The sequence below is a fragment of the Callorhinus ursinus genome, unplaced genomic scaffold (assembly GCF_003265705.2).
Source record: "Callorhinus ursinus isolate GAN/ISIS: 27379988/994484 unplaced genomic scaffold, GSC_fseal_2.0 scaffold1, whole genome shotgun sequence".
NCBI classification, from domain to species: Eukaryota; Metazoa; Chordata; class Mammalia; order Carnivora; family Otariidae; genus Callorhinus; species Callorhinus ursinus.
The window spans coordinates 23432871-23447568 of record NW_027397063.1 but is presented as its reverse complement, the minus strand read 5'-3'; the positions used below and the strand labels follow the sequence as shown (position 1 = coordinate 23447568).

Here is a 14698-nt window from a genome sequence, read left to right as displayed (position 1 = left end):
ATTGGGCTCCTGCTCAGCGGGAAGGCTGCTTCTCCCTCTCCCACTCCCCCTGCTTGTGTTCCCTCTCTCACTGCCTCTCTCTCTGTCAAATAAATAAATAAAATCTTCAAAAAAAAAAGCAATTATATACAGGAAGTTAGAACTCTTAAAATTACTATGGGATTCTCTTCTCGTTTTCTACCTGTGTTATAGAGCATCTGGAAATAGATTTTGTCTCGAGAGTCACACATTCCCAAGATTTTATATGCTCTTATAATAGTGGTAATCATCAGCTTTGGTAATCTGATGAACCCAGACATTTTATGATTTGTTGATAGTGGCAGTTACTTTCTGCCTGCTTGATAATCTGTGTTTGCAATTTGGGGTTGAAGTCTATAGCAAGGAGATGGTGTGGAAATGAGCCTGTAGGCCCTCACTCCATCTGCTGCCAGGTATGTTCTGAATTAGATTTTTCCCCTTTCGTTGCCAGTCCCAGGCTCAGTCTGAACTTAGAACTGCTCTGCCTTGGGTCACTTGCCTTTAAGCCACTCAGTACAGTCTGTTTTTTTAACTATCTCTTTTTGGTTATTTTTAATAAACAAGTAGCAGAGGAAGGAGGACTCTCATAGTACCTTTTTTTTTTTAAGTATCGGGCTTTTTTTTTTTTTTTTTAATACATTAAAGTAGTAAGGAGGAAAACCAGGCACAATGACAATGGTAATATATGTTGTAAGGCAAAAAAAAATTTTTTTTGATTTTATAAAATCAGGTGAAAATCAATGCAATCGGCTGTACTTTGGTTACCATTTTAGGTAATGTTTAGAGGCTATTTATATGAAACTAGAACATGATGAGCCATGAGAACGAACAACAACAAAAAAATGCAAGTAAAAGTTGGACCACTTTTAATAATGGAGTTCTAACTAAAATAACTGGTAAGAAGACAGTACCTCAAGCTCTCTGCTTTCAAAGACCAATACGATGAATTCTAATGCCTTAGTTTTAGTATATAATGCCAAAAGACTATTGGTTTAAAAAAAACCTACACCTATTTATGGAACAGAAATGATTAATTCTTGGGGCTCCTGGGTGGCTCAGTCAGTTAGGCGTCTGACTCTTTGTTTCAGCTCAGGTTGTGATCCAGAGGTGGTGTTATCGAGCCCTGCATCGGGCTCTGTGCTGAGTGCAGAGTTTGCTTCAGATTCTCTCTCCCCCTGCCCCTCCCCCACTCTTTCACTCTCTCTGTCTCTCAAATAAATAAATAAAATCTTAAATAAAAAAAAGAGCTCCGAAGGCATAATATTAATACTCAAGAATTTCTCATGCTGGTATATGTAAATGACAGTGGAACATTGTCAGTAATAGTAAACTATATGGAAACAACCTAAATATTCCTCTGTGAGGATTGGCTAAATAAATAACGATATATTCATTCAACAGAGCATTATACAAACTTTTCAAAAAAAGAGCAGAGCTGTATGTACATATAGGGAAAGGTATACAGCTACACGGGTGAAAAAAAATGTAATTCTACCTATGTCAATAAGAGAGGAAGCCTGCATATTTGTGTGTGGTACTTTTCAGCAGACCTCCACATAGGGGTGGGCAGAGAGGCACTATACAGCCCTAGGGGTGGCCATTTTATGTAGTCCCTAATGTGAATGATGATCCCTGGATTTATGCAGCTTGGTAGGCCTGATTTGTGTGTATAAATCATTTCTGGAATGATCTATAGAAAAATATTCAAACTGATTACCTCCACATTATCAATATTGAGGATTTGAAATGGAGAGGGAAAGACATGAAGGGTTGTACTTTCAAGTTCTTACGTACTTTTGATTTATTTTTAGCATGTAAATGTATTTTTTTGTTGAAAATGTTAATTTTTTGCTCCTAAGCATTTAATACGTGTTTTATAACTGCTTTTTAGTTGACTTATCCTATCACCTAGATATTGCTCTCCAAATATGAAAACATTACCATTTTTGAAGTCATGACTGAAAAAACCATGCTGATAATTCCCAACTCTCTGTATCTCTGGGTCTTGACCTCTCTTGAAACTCAGATTTTATGTACAGAAACCTGTTCGACATCTCTGTCTAGGTGCCTCCTCTCCACTTTTCTAAAACTGAACTTACACTCTCCCTCTGCAGGCCCTCCATCTCTTCCTCATCCCCTCCTTCCTCATTTTCAGTGAAGTTTCTCTCATCTGTCTAGTCAACTATAGCAAAATTCCTAAAAGTCATCTTAGATTCTTTCCTTTCCTTCCTCTACTATATTCCATTGATCATTAAATAATATTGATTTTTCTTCCTTAAGATCTCTCAAATACATCTCCTCATCTGAACAGCCACCAATACAGTTCCATCCCCTATCATTACTTACCTGAGCTATAACATTAACCTCGTGCCCTCCTGGATTCAAGCCTTTCCTTTTAATTCATCCTCCGTACTAAAGGCAAAACAAACTAAAGCTGAAATGTCTTCATACATATTCTTCTACTGAGTTACCAACTATTTTTAGGATATCTATTTCTGCCCCCTGGAATGTACATAGGAGTCAAGGATAGCACCCCTTAAAGAAAATAAATTTTTTAGATATCAAATTTTTACACACTTTTATCCTTAAGTATGTCTATAAGAAGTTGAAATATGTGTAATGTCCAGTTATATATAGATATGTGTGTGTGTCTTATACATAATTATATATATATATATATATATATACACATTAACATATATATAATGTATAATGAAAGATAGATAGATAGATGATACTCACTTATATTTATACCAGAGATTATCTGGTTTAAAACCTCTGGGTGCAGAGACCCCATCAATTAATGGTAGATTATAAACACAAAATAGAATGAAATGGTATAAAGAATACTGAACCAGAGATTAAGAATCTAAGGGCATTGGTCCTGGTTCTGATCATATCTCGATTTGAGATTGAAAAATAACTTAAAAATAAAATATTATATATATATATATATATACACACATTAACATATATATAATGTATAATGAAAGATAGATAGATAGATGATACTCACTTATATTTATACCAGAGATTATCTGGTTTAAAACCTCTGGGTGCAGAGACCCCATCAATTAATGGTAGATTATAAACACAAAATAGAATGAAATGGTATAAAGAATACTGAACCAGAGATTAAGAATCTAAGGGCATTGGTCCTGGTTCTGATCATATCTCGATTTGAGATTGAAAAATAACTTAAATAACTTAAATGTTTGAGTTTCCCTTCTTACAGAACGAGAAGTGATTTAGGCTAGATTAGAGGTGGCAAATAGGTCTCAAGTGCCAACCTCAATCAATTTGAAGTGGTTGCCTGAAGAATAAGGCTATGCATTTGGGACCATCAACATTATGCTGAAATCGATTAAGAAGATCTGTCATGGTTGGGGGAGAGAAAGTGATAGCATATATGCCCATATTAGCTATCCCAAGAGTAGATAATCTTTAAGTCCCGGCTCTAGGATTCAATATTTTTCTGCCATATAACAATGAGAATACACTGAAATTGTTGATCTTCTTTGTTCCTTGGTTACCTTCAATTGTTCCTGTTCATTTAAGATATATTATCTCACAACTGAATGTGACTCCAGTGCTAATATTAATATTTAAAAATTTCATAAGAGGCAGACTTTTACAGTATTTTCAATATTTCTTTCTAGATCTTCCACCTCCTCCAGTGCCACCACCTGCTATAAAGTCACCCACTGTCCAGTCCAAGGCACAGCTGGAGGTGCGACCTATAATGGTGCCAAAACTCCCTTCTATAGAAGCAAGAACAGACAGATCATCAGATAGAAAAGTAGGCAGTTACAAGGGGAGAGAAGTATTGGATGGAAGACAAGTTGCTGATATGAGAACCAATCCGGGTGATACCAGAGAAGCACAGGAACAGCAAAATGATGGGAAAGGACGAGGAAACAAGGCAGCAAAACGAGACCTTCCACCAGCAAAGACTCACCTCATACAAGGTACTTATTCATTCAAACAGCAAATAAATACAGATTGAACATATGTTTGCAAGTTGCAGTGTTAGGTTCTCTTAGGCCTTATGAAAAGTGGTAAGATTTAGAAATTTACTCTCTAATGGAGGAGACAAGCATGTACTCAAATAATTTTAATATAATTAAATTAAATTAAATACATAACATTATATAAGACTTCCTTGGACAGTGCCAGTTGAGTTGAGTTTTAAAGGAAAGCATGATTCTAACAGGTTAAACAGAGAGAAGGGGATAGCAGGTAAAGGAAGTAGATGGGAAAAAAACCATGTGAGTGTAAAAACAAATGTTTGGTGAACATTGATTTCTAGTTCGGCCAGACACAAATAGTGAAAGATAAAACTAGAAAGGTCGTTGGGCCAGATTGGGAAGGCTGGGAATATGATCTAGAGTGTGGGATTTATGATATAGGCAGTGGTAAGCGAGCAAAGAATTTTGAACAAGAAATGACAGAATCAGATTTTTAGAAAAATAACTGGCAGCACTCTATGTGAAGGAAGAGACATTGGACCTGTGTAGATGAAGGTATCAGATCATTGTAAAATATTTAGGTAAAAACTATGAAAACACTGAATTAACATAGTTGTGTGGAACAAGGAGAAAACAGCCTACATTGGCATTTCAGAGATAGAACCAGAGGTGACTAATTGAAAGTAGAAAAATAGAATGAAATTATGGGGGCGCCTGGGTGGCTCAGTCGTTAAGCATCTGCCTTTGGCTCAGGTCATGATCCCAAGGTCCTGGGATCGAGCCCCGCATCGGGCTCCCTGCTCAGCAGGAAGCCTGCTTCTCCCTCTCCCTCTCCCCCTGCTTGTGTTCTCTCTCTCGCTGTGTCTCTCTCTGTCAAATAAATAAATAAAATCTTAAAAAAAAAAAGAATGAAACTATGGAGTAAAGCAAAAGTTACTCAAATGTTAATTAGATGGCCCCGTTGGCTAGTGGAACCTAATTGTACTAACCAATGTAGAAAAAAAAAAAAAAAAACAGAAAAGATGTCTTAGGGAAAAGAATTTCAATTTTGAATGTTTTAAGGTGCTGATAAGAGCACAGATACGAAGCAGCTCAGTAAGACTTTAGAGAACTAAGTCTAAAGATCAGGAGAAAGGTCCTGAGTAGAGAGTGTGTTTTAGAAACAGCAACATGGAGGGGAAAATTATATGAATTACAAAGGCTAAATTATCAGCAGTGATACACTGGTTAATGTTGAACAATCAATTCTCTGGGAGGAAAGCAAAGCAAAACCCTAATTTGTAGCCATTTACTCACTTCTATTGGGTAGTTAGTTCCAAGATGGCTGGTTTCAATCTGCTAATACAACGTCAGTGAATGTGGAGTTGGGAAGACTTGGGTACTCTTTTTTTTTTTTTTTTTTGAGAACATGTGAGCCAACTCCAACACACCAATAATCAACAGTGATTATATTCAAAGGTTAAGCACAAGAATGACTTTCTATAGTGGAAATTGAGATGGATCTACCAAGAGATATAAAATAATCAGGATCTCCAAGCCAGAGAGAATAGTACCCTAGAAAGAATGAAGGAGGAAATTTTAAGATAGAAAGAAGTCTAAAATGCCACCCAGGAGTAAAAGTTGGGTGTCAACAGGAGGTGGGGGCTGGGGGAAATACACATGAGGATTTTGCAGTATGTTATTTGTGGGTGGTATTCAAAAGAATTGTTTTTAGTATTGTAGTCAAAATAGAAGCCAGACTGTAGGGGCTTATAAAGTAAATGGAAATTGTGGAAGGGAGGTGATGAGCTCTTTTCAGAAGGTTGGGAAGAGGAGACATTGGGAACGAGTTTGCCAGAAAGGCAGAATTTGTAAAATGCTTTAGGACAGGATTATTAGAGATGAAAGAGAAGAAACCATTTAGGAGAAAGAAACACAAAAAAGGGGGAGATTGATGAAAGAGTCTGAAAAGAGTGTTAGGGAAAGGAATCTTAGAAGCCTATAGGGGGCAGGCACTTCAACTACTACTGTATTTTACTAGATATATTGCGGTAAAATTAGACATTAATCTCTTGTTCTGTTTATTATGAGCCCCTGGTCATTAGCAACTTTCTTTCAAAATGGGAGTCAGTTTCACTCTGTTCTGTGACAGGAAGCCTGAACTCCTAATCCAGGCATGGACTCAGCAGTAAAGTGATAAGTAAAAGTACCTTTCAGGCAGATGCCTCTGCTATGTGACCGCAGAGTACTTGGTGTTATCCCCACAATCCAAAGTTTGAAAAACTTAGCCTTTTTATCAGTTAAGCAAAAGGTGATCTGGCTCTGAACTTTTGACTCATACTGTACTCCCAGTAGTGATTTATAAATATAATGTCATGACATATATTATGAAGTTTATACGTGGCCTGAAAGTATAGACCAATTTGCCGCTATAAGTAAGCTTTCTCTAAAGCATTGGGATTCTTCAGGAGAAGACTTTACAAACCTGGAAAGATCTTGGTGTATGCAGAATTAGAACGAAGTGATGAAATTATTTTATCAATCTTTAGAAATTTATTAAGTTGTCCTTTGTGTTATAAAAATATTTCTAACTAAAGAACTATTACTGGAACTATTAATCTAGAAACAAGGAACCTTATTTCATGGAAAGCACTGAGATACACTGACCAGATAATTATTTTGAAGGTCTTACTTTCCCAAATTGTTATTTGAAACATAACCCTACATATATGTGTCATTAAATGATCATTTCTATGCATTGCTATAATTTTTACCTTCATAGTTCAGTTGACATTATTTAAAATGAAAGAGGGACCCTGATTTACATGTGTAATGAATGGTCATTTTTAATTAAAGAGAGTGGTCTTCAAGACTTGAATGACTGAGCTATTTGCTGACATTTATCTCAATTAGTTCAATTTGTTTTTACATATATTAAACATCCACTGTGTTATAAAGCATTGTACTTGTCCTGATATTTATGTGCAAACATGAACCTTGACCTCATGAAGCTTATAGTCACAGATAGGTATCCGTACATTTATAGATATACTCATATTTGGTATAATGTTTATGATACTATAGTTGAGAGTCCAAAGAAGGGACAGTTAGCCCAGGCTTGTGGGGTATGTAAGGTAAAGAAAGACTTCTTGATCTTTCTTCATGGAAATGATGAATAAGCTGAGTGTTCCTGATGGGTGAAATTTAACTTGGGTAAGAAAAGTGGATAGGTTATTCTGCCAGAGAAACTCAGCATGAAAAGCTCTGAGGTACATTGAGAAGATTATAAGAAATTCAGTGTTACTAGATAATAAAGGTGGCCAAAGGGGAAGCTCTGGAGGTAAATGAAAGTCTAAGTCATAGAGTGCCTATAGTTCCTACGAGAAGGCAGCTGAATGAATATGGTTTAGAGGGGAATGACTTGAGGCGGGGATCTATTAGTAGATATTTACAACACCTGGAGAAGAGATGCGGCGGATACAAACCAGGCTACAGGAGCAGAGGTGAGTGGGAAAATACAAAATTTAACAATTTTTAGTGTTAAAAATCAGGTTCACTTGTGTATATTTGAATGTGTGGGAAAAGTACATTTAAGGAGTACTGGAAAGTGGTTGGAAGGGAGGGAAGACTCTAAAACAATTTCAGTTTTCTGTATTTGTTGTCGTAATGATTAGTATTGTCATTATTTAGGGACTACGGAGACGAATGAAAGACAGGATGAGGTCAATGTTCGACATACTGAGTTGGAGGGATACTTCAGAGGAAGTGTTCAACATAGATCAGGAGTTGCAGATGTAAATTAATGATTTGTCATGATAAAATATCAATTCAATCTACTCATTCATTCACTCAAAACTATTTATCAATGACCTATTACATGTCAAGCTGAGAGTATATCAAAACACAAAACACTGAAAAATACCTGCCCCCATGACAGTTACAACCTAGAAAAGGTTACAGTCTGTGAGAATAAAGGAAATTTCCCAAAGTGAGTGGGAAAAAGAATGTATATATACACTACGCTAAGTGTTTAAACCTGCAATATGTAAGATGCACTGCATTAAGAAGAGCCCACAGGAGACTGGCCAGGAAGGGAGGAGAACTAGAAGCTGGGAATAGTGATGTTTAAACTGATGGTGGTTTCCAGATGAAGGGCAGTGACAAGTCCAGAGACATAAGGGCTGAAACATGATGAGCATTATCAAAGTCCACAGTGAATTTTCTCTCCCATTGTAGTAATGTGGGCATGGATAGACTTCCGTGGGATTCAGAGTAAACAGGAGTTGTTTCTACTAGTGTTGAGTCTAAATTGCTTTAAGAAGCTTTGCTGAGCTGTAAGGACAGGAAGAAGGTGTTGATTCATGTAGAGCACAGGCTTACGGGGAAATTTTGAGCGAGAGAGAGATTTTATATCGTAGCCTGACAAAAACTAAAGTTAATGGAGAGAAAAAGATTGATGGAACAGGGACGGAAGATGAAGGTCACAGGATTCTTAATGCTGTGAAGCAAGGGTACAGGAACCAGGAACAGTGGTCCTGATGGACTGTGAGACCCCAGTGAGTCTGAATCTGGATGAGGGGTGGAAATTGTGATGAGTAGAATATAAGGAGAAAGATGCCATCAAGGAGGACTAAAAAGGTGACATAGGTAGACTGGTTTGGCCCTCCCAGGAGGAGAATGTTTTGTGCAAAGGTCAGGGAGTATTAACTTAGAATGGGTGCTGGTTGGGCTAGAGGTGAGCCTTCCTCACTCTACTGCAGAAAACTTCAGTGGAAACCTCTGGAGAAATCAGATTTCATTCAGGCAGCGTGGACATTAGAGGAAGTGTTTGGGGGAGGAAAAAAAAAATGCATGAAGAAGAGTTGTTTTTTCATGTGTTTAGTGTCCAAAGGGTAGAGTGGACAGGCTTTGGAGAGAAGTGAGCTCCTGGAAGATGCATCAGTATAAGCAGCACCAAATTAAAAGCAGTATGGAGGGACGCTTGTGTGGCTCAGTTGGTTAAGTGTCTGCCTTCAACAATCCCAGGGTCCTGGGATTGAGTCCCGCATAGGGCTCCTTGCTCAGTGGGGAGCCTGCTTCTCCCTCTGCCTTCCGCTCTCCCTGCTTATGTGCTCTCTCTCTCTGACAAATAAATAAAATCTTTTTTAAAAAATTATTAAATAAATAAATAAAAGCAGTATGGAGATAGAAATTCAGGAGATGGCATTTAATTAGAATGGCTTTGTGTTTTGAGCTAGAAACAATGGCAGGCTTCTGAGATTCAGGGCTCCACAATGTAAATATGATGTTGAAATGGAGGATGACATCTTGGTGTCTGGAAAGTGAACCTGGGCTTGGTTCTGTTTTGGTAATTTGAGGAAACTGGGCTTTGTTTCTATCAATGCCTTGAAATCTTCATAGCTTGCATAGGGATTTCACTATCCCCTCTGTTTTTACAAGAACAGTAGGAGCTCCTCTGGGTGTAGATATTATTAATGCTTTTTTAGAAAAGTGGAAACTGAGGCCTAAAATAATTGGAAATCACATAGTGAAGGATAGAACTGGAAGCTAAGTCTGACTCCAAGTTTGGTTTACCTCTCCGAATGATGTTGGTCTCAAGTGAGTTTGAGGTATGCAAGAGCTTGCAGAGTGAAATCAACTTGAAGGCCAACCACTACCAGGAAAGACAACAAGGGTTGTTATTTTCTTTTTCAGGACAGTGCTGCCTTTTTAATTATTGTTATAAGATGTCCTCATTTATTCCTCAAAAATATGCTTCCTCGTGCAGAATTACAGACATAAGTGTGTTACATTATGCCTTGAAAATGTACAATGCTGTTCATACACACTTATTATATTTCATTACACAGAGGATATTCTACCTTACTGTAGACCTACTTTTCCTACATCCAATAATCCCAGAGATCCTAGTTCTTCAAGCTCAATGTCATCAAGAGGATCAGGAAGCAGACAAAGAGAACAAGCAAATGTAGGTCGAAGAAATATTGCAGAAATGCAAGTTCTTGGAGGATATGAAAGAGGAGAAGATAATAATGAAGAATTAGAGGTATCTATAACTTTTCTCCAAGTTTCTCAGCATTATACTGGTTGTTATATCAGCCTCAAAGTCAGGAATATTTATCAGTCTACAGAAATGTTACTGTTTTACCACAAATCCTAATGTTAGTGATGCCAGAAACTGAAATTCTGTGAATTTAGTGATTTCCCCGAAATGTGTTCCAAAGTTGTAAATGGTGATAATAATTTCTTTTTTGATCTAGAGGGCATATTCATCTGCAGATATTCAGATAAGAAATTTATATGGCAATCGTGTTGTTAGGAAATAAGAACTATTTATCCAGATAATATATTGCATAGTATTATATTATAGGATATAAAAACCAGTAAGGTGACAGAGTTATCAGGATTGAATGAAGGTGCTTAGCCTATGTTATCGGCCACCAAGTAATTACTGGGGTTAATCTGACTGATTTGACCAACTATCTTCCACCTTCATTCTTCTGAAAATGAGAACCCGATCCTTGACTCTAACCTTCCCGGATGGAGGAGTACACTTTTTGAGTCAAATATATACTCCTTTGTTGGAATTTATAGATAGCGATACAAGATAGAATTGACAGTACATCATATCACAAAATCACCTCCTACCTATTTTTTTAAGACAGTGTTTTCCCCATTTAATAAAAAAAAAAAAAGTTGAGGGCAAATTTCTCTTCTTACAAATATATTTAATCCCAAGTAGATTGTTAAATGAACATTAAACTGAACTTTTAAAAATAGAAGATGAAACATTTTAAGGAATGATGTCGAATTGAATTTTCTGTAATCCCAAAACATTTTGATTTTGATGTTTAAAATAGGAAGACTTTTTTCCTACAGTTGTTATGAGAAGTTGTTTTATAAGTTCTTTTGTTTATTTGTTTTTGGTTGGGTTTTTTTTAAGTAAGAGCACCTTTTTGGAGGATAAAAAGTCATCATACATAACTCTAATAACCACTTTGAACTACAATGTTGAGTTGGGGCTATGGAGAGTAGAGAAATCCTCCCTATACTGCTCCTCTTTCCCCTACCCCACGAGCCCCAATACCCAGACATTGCACAGAACACAGTTTGGTACTCGCAGAGAACTATTGCATTTTCTATCAAAATCAGCTAACGACAAATGAATGAGTTGCCACGAGCACTTTCTAACATATGCCGGGGAATGAATGAAGAAATACCAACTGTAAGGTTGAAAACATATAAATCAACGAAACTCTAAAACCGTACTCTAAGATTTATTTTCAAATTTAACGAACACTTTTCTCTTACAGGAAACTGAAAGCTGAAGACAACCAGAGAGGCTTGTGAGATCTGATGTGAAAATTATCACTCAAGATGCCTCATGTCTGATGACACATGACGCCAGATAAAATGTTCAGTGCAATCAGAGTGTAAAAATTGTCATTTTTATTCCTCTTATTGGAATACCATTTTTAAAAATTTTATTGGAGTTTTATTGTTGTTGTTTGATCTTTATCCTGAATGAAGAACTTCCCTATTCCCCTCGCTGTTGGAACAAACCACCTTACTTCCAGCAAGGGAAATATTTGACTCCTTGCTTCAGTCATCAGCCAGCAAGAGAGAATGACACAGTTCTTTTGCATTTTAACCCTGAGATATGGCATTGCACTGCTTATATACCAAGCCAACTTTCAGCAAAGTATTGATCAAAGATACAAAATTGATTAATCAACCTCATGCCAAGGGCTGTCAAGAGAAAATCTTTCTATAACCAACTGCTAATGCAAATTAAAACATACTTCATTTTAACATGATTTTTCAAATCAGTCTTTCATACCACCCTCTGCTGGGAGAAAATAAAATATAACAAATGCAGAACAACCACAAATCAATTTGAATGGGGTAGAAACATTGTAAATATATGCTCTTTGCAACCCCTGGTGGTACTTTATTTTGTCTTCATTTCAATCATTGAAGTATATTCTTCTTGAAAATATACTTTCGGATAAGTAGGGGTAAGCCAGTTGGATCTCTGGTTGTCTAGTCATTGTCATAAGTAAGCCTAGCAAAAAAAAACCTTGTTCTATTTTTCAATCAAATGCAATTATAAATGCATATTATAAACAAATGGATGTTTTTAATGACCAATTGAATAAGGACATCCCTATCTTAACTGGCCTAAATTTCTTCTGGTAGTGTCAGTTCAACTTTCAGAAGTGCCACTTAAGGAAGTTTGATTTTTGTTTTTGTAATGCACTGTTTTTAATCTTTTTTTTTTTTTTTGGTTTTAAAAGCACAATCACTAAACTTTATTTGTAAACCATTGTAACTATTAACCTTTTTTGTCTTATTGAAAAAAAAATGTTGAGAAGCGTTTTTAACCTGTTTTGTTCATGCTCTATGTTTGTATTTGGAATATTTGAATGATGACAGATGGTGAAGTAACGTGCGTACTTTATTGTGGGCCATGAACAATGGTTCTTACTTTTCCTGGACTTAAAAAAAGGTTTAAGTTTGTTGTGGCCAATGTTGAAACTTATAAGATTTTCTTATAAGTTCAAAGAGAGGCATTACTTGCTTTGAATTGCCAAATGATGCCCTCTGACTGTAGATTTTTATAATCCTTTTTTGTCATTATATGAATTTCATTGACTTGATAATTGGTGCTATTTGAGGAAAAAAATATACATTTATTCATACACAGGTATCAGGCCTGACCCCACTGGAAAACAAAGCCAAACAAAACTGAACCACAAAAAAAAAGCTGGTGTTCACCAAAAACTAAATGTGTTCACTTAGATAATTTGAAAGTTACATAGAAAGGGTGTACAGTACTAAGGGAACAATCCATGTGATTAATGTTTTCATTATGTTCATGTAAGAAACCTCTTATTTTTAGCCATAATTTTGCATACTGAAAACCAATAATCAGAAAAGTAATTTTGTCACATTATTTATTAAAAATGTTCTCAAATACATCATTCTTTCTTGTGTTGATTTCTTTTGTTTTTTCATTGTGTGATCAAATTTATTCCATTTAATCACAAAGTTGTACTGTCTTAACATTTCACCACTATAGTATCAGATGAGTGAAAATTCTGAACAACCAGGCTTTACTTATAAGGAAAAATTCTCATTTTACTCCATGGAAATTAAAGATATAAGATCAATCAAAACCTAGAAGGCATTTGATCATAGAATACCATTTTAATATTAAGAAAGCATTAAAATGTTTATTTGTGTGTATCTGAATTTCAGGTAACCCATATTTGTAAAGTTTGGACCACTTATGTTCCATCAGAAAGAAAATTATATTACCCAAAATATTTGTTAGTAACTACCTGCTTTCTTGTTTACAAATTCATGTAAAATTTTAACAGTTCTATACCTATCATATACTGGGTTGAACATTGTTAAGTTTATTAGATTAGGGTCAGCATATTCAAGTGTTAACTTTGGATGGATGAGATGAGCAATAGAATCTAGTGAAGATTTTTTTCCTATGATATATATATATGTATATATATATATATATCATAATGTATATGACTATATGTGTGTGTGTATATATATATATATAGTTAAATTTTGTGTTGATCACAATTTGAAAAACGGAAAATTTTGGACAACAAAAAAGAAGGGGGATGTATTTTGAAGGTTAATTTTACAAAAATTAAGTAATCACCAGCATCTACTTAGGTCCATAGGTCAAGAAGTCAGTTTCCAACTATTTCAAGGGAAACATTGGAGAGACATGTTTAATGGCCTAATTTTTCTCTTCCCTTGTTGAGGTGACTATAAGTTAGTCTCTATTTATTTATAGCACATGATATACATGCAAATTATGTGTATCAGAGGGCCTGGATTTGAGTCCTGGTTTTGTCACAAACTCTGTTTCCCCGGACACGTTCCTTAACCTCTAAGTCTCAGGTTTCTCCACCTGTGAATTCAGTAATGCCTACCTCATGGAGCTGTTGTCATGATTTAGTGAGTTGATGTATATGACGTGGACTCTGTAAACCCCCCCCAAACAATATAAGGTATTGTATTTATAGACTGAAATTCACTGCACACATTCTATCCTCACTTTTCACATGTCGTTTGTTCCTAAAAACTTGCAGAGTTAAAAACCTATCAAAGTGTAAGTGTGGTACGAGGAGGGGGATGGTTCCATTTCCGGTGAGTAAAATTCACTGTCAAAGTCCTAATCGTGGAATAAACTCTTGGTGTTTTGGTTTGTTTCCTTGCTTCTGAATTCCTGAGGGCCACACAGTGGGTGGTGATGTGGCGTTTTCAGTACCTCTTTCACATTTTGGGTGTGCGAGCATGTCACTTGACTTCAGAAAAACCATCTGCCGTATTGGGGGCTACTCTTCTGCTTAGTGGCAGAGAATATCATTTTCATTCTAGATGAACTCAATCATATCTGACTTTCTGGGTCATTTCAGATATAAAGTCTGGATTTTCTCTTCCCTACCCTCTCTGCAGGGTGGCATCAAGATTCCAGAGGCTGCCTTCTTGTGTAGAAAGTGTGTGTGTGTTGGGGGGTAGGGGTGGCATAGGGACTTTTGACATTTTGCTGTTGTCCAAGTTTCCAATGGTCTTCATTTCTCAGAACGTTTATGCTGCAACTTCCTTCTCCCTACCTTGATGTCCCTTATTCATTGACACTCTCCTGATACTTCTAAGCCCTATGATGTAGGTTGGGGGCGGGGAGCAGGGAATGGGAC

General features: G+C 36.3%; 1 protein-coding gene across 9 annotated transcripts in view; it reads left to right on the top strand.

Annotated features, from left to right (window-relative positions):
- The window catches only part of ROBO1 (roundabout guidance receptor 1), a 1122251-nt gene extending 1108125 nt beyond the window's left edge, over positions 1 to 14126 (top strand). For 3 of the 9 annotated variants that reach the window (XM_073892010.1, XM_073892021.1, XM_073892014.1), the window contains 3 exons: positions 3678 to 3986; positions 9815 to 10011; positions 11279 to 14125. In XM_073892010.1, coding sequence (XP_073748111.1) covers positions 3678 to 3986; positions 9815 to 10011; positions 11279 to 11293 — 521 coding nt within the window. In that variant the 3' untranslated portion in view covers positions 11294 to 14125. Of the gene's footprint in view, positions 1 to 3677; positions 3987 to 9814; positions 10012 to 11278 lie in introns of all 9 variants that reach the window. The other 6 variants (XM_073892039.1, XM_073892029.1, XM_073892057.1 and 3 more) reach the window with 3 other exon arrangements.
- The last annotated feature ends 572 nt before the right edge of the window (positions 14127 to 14698 follow it).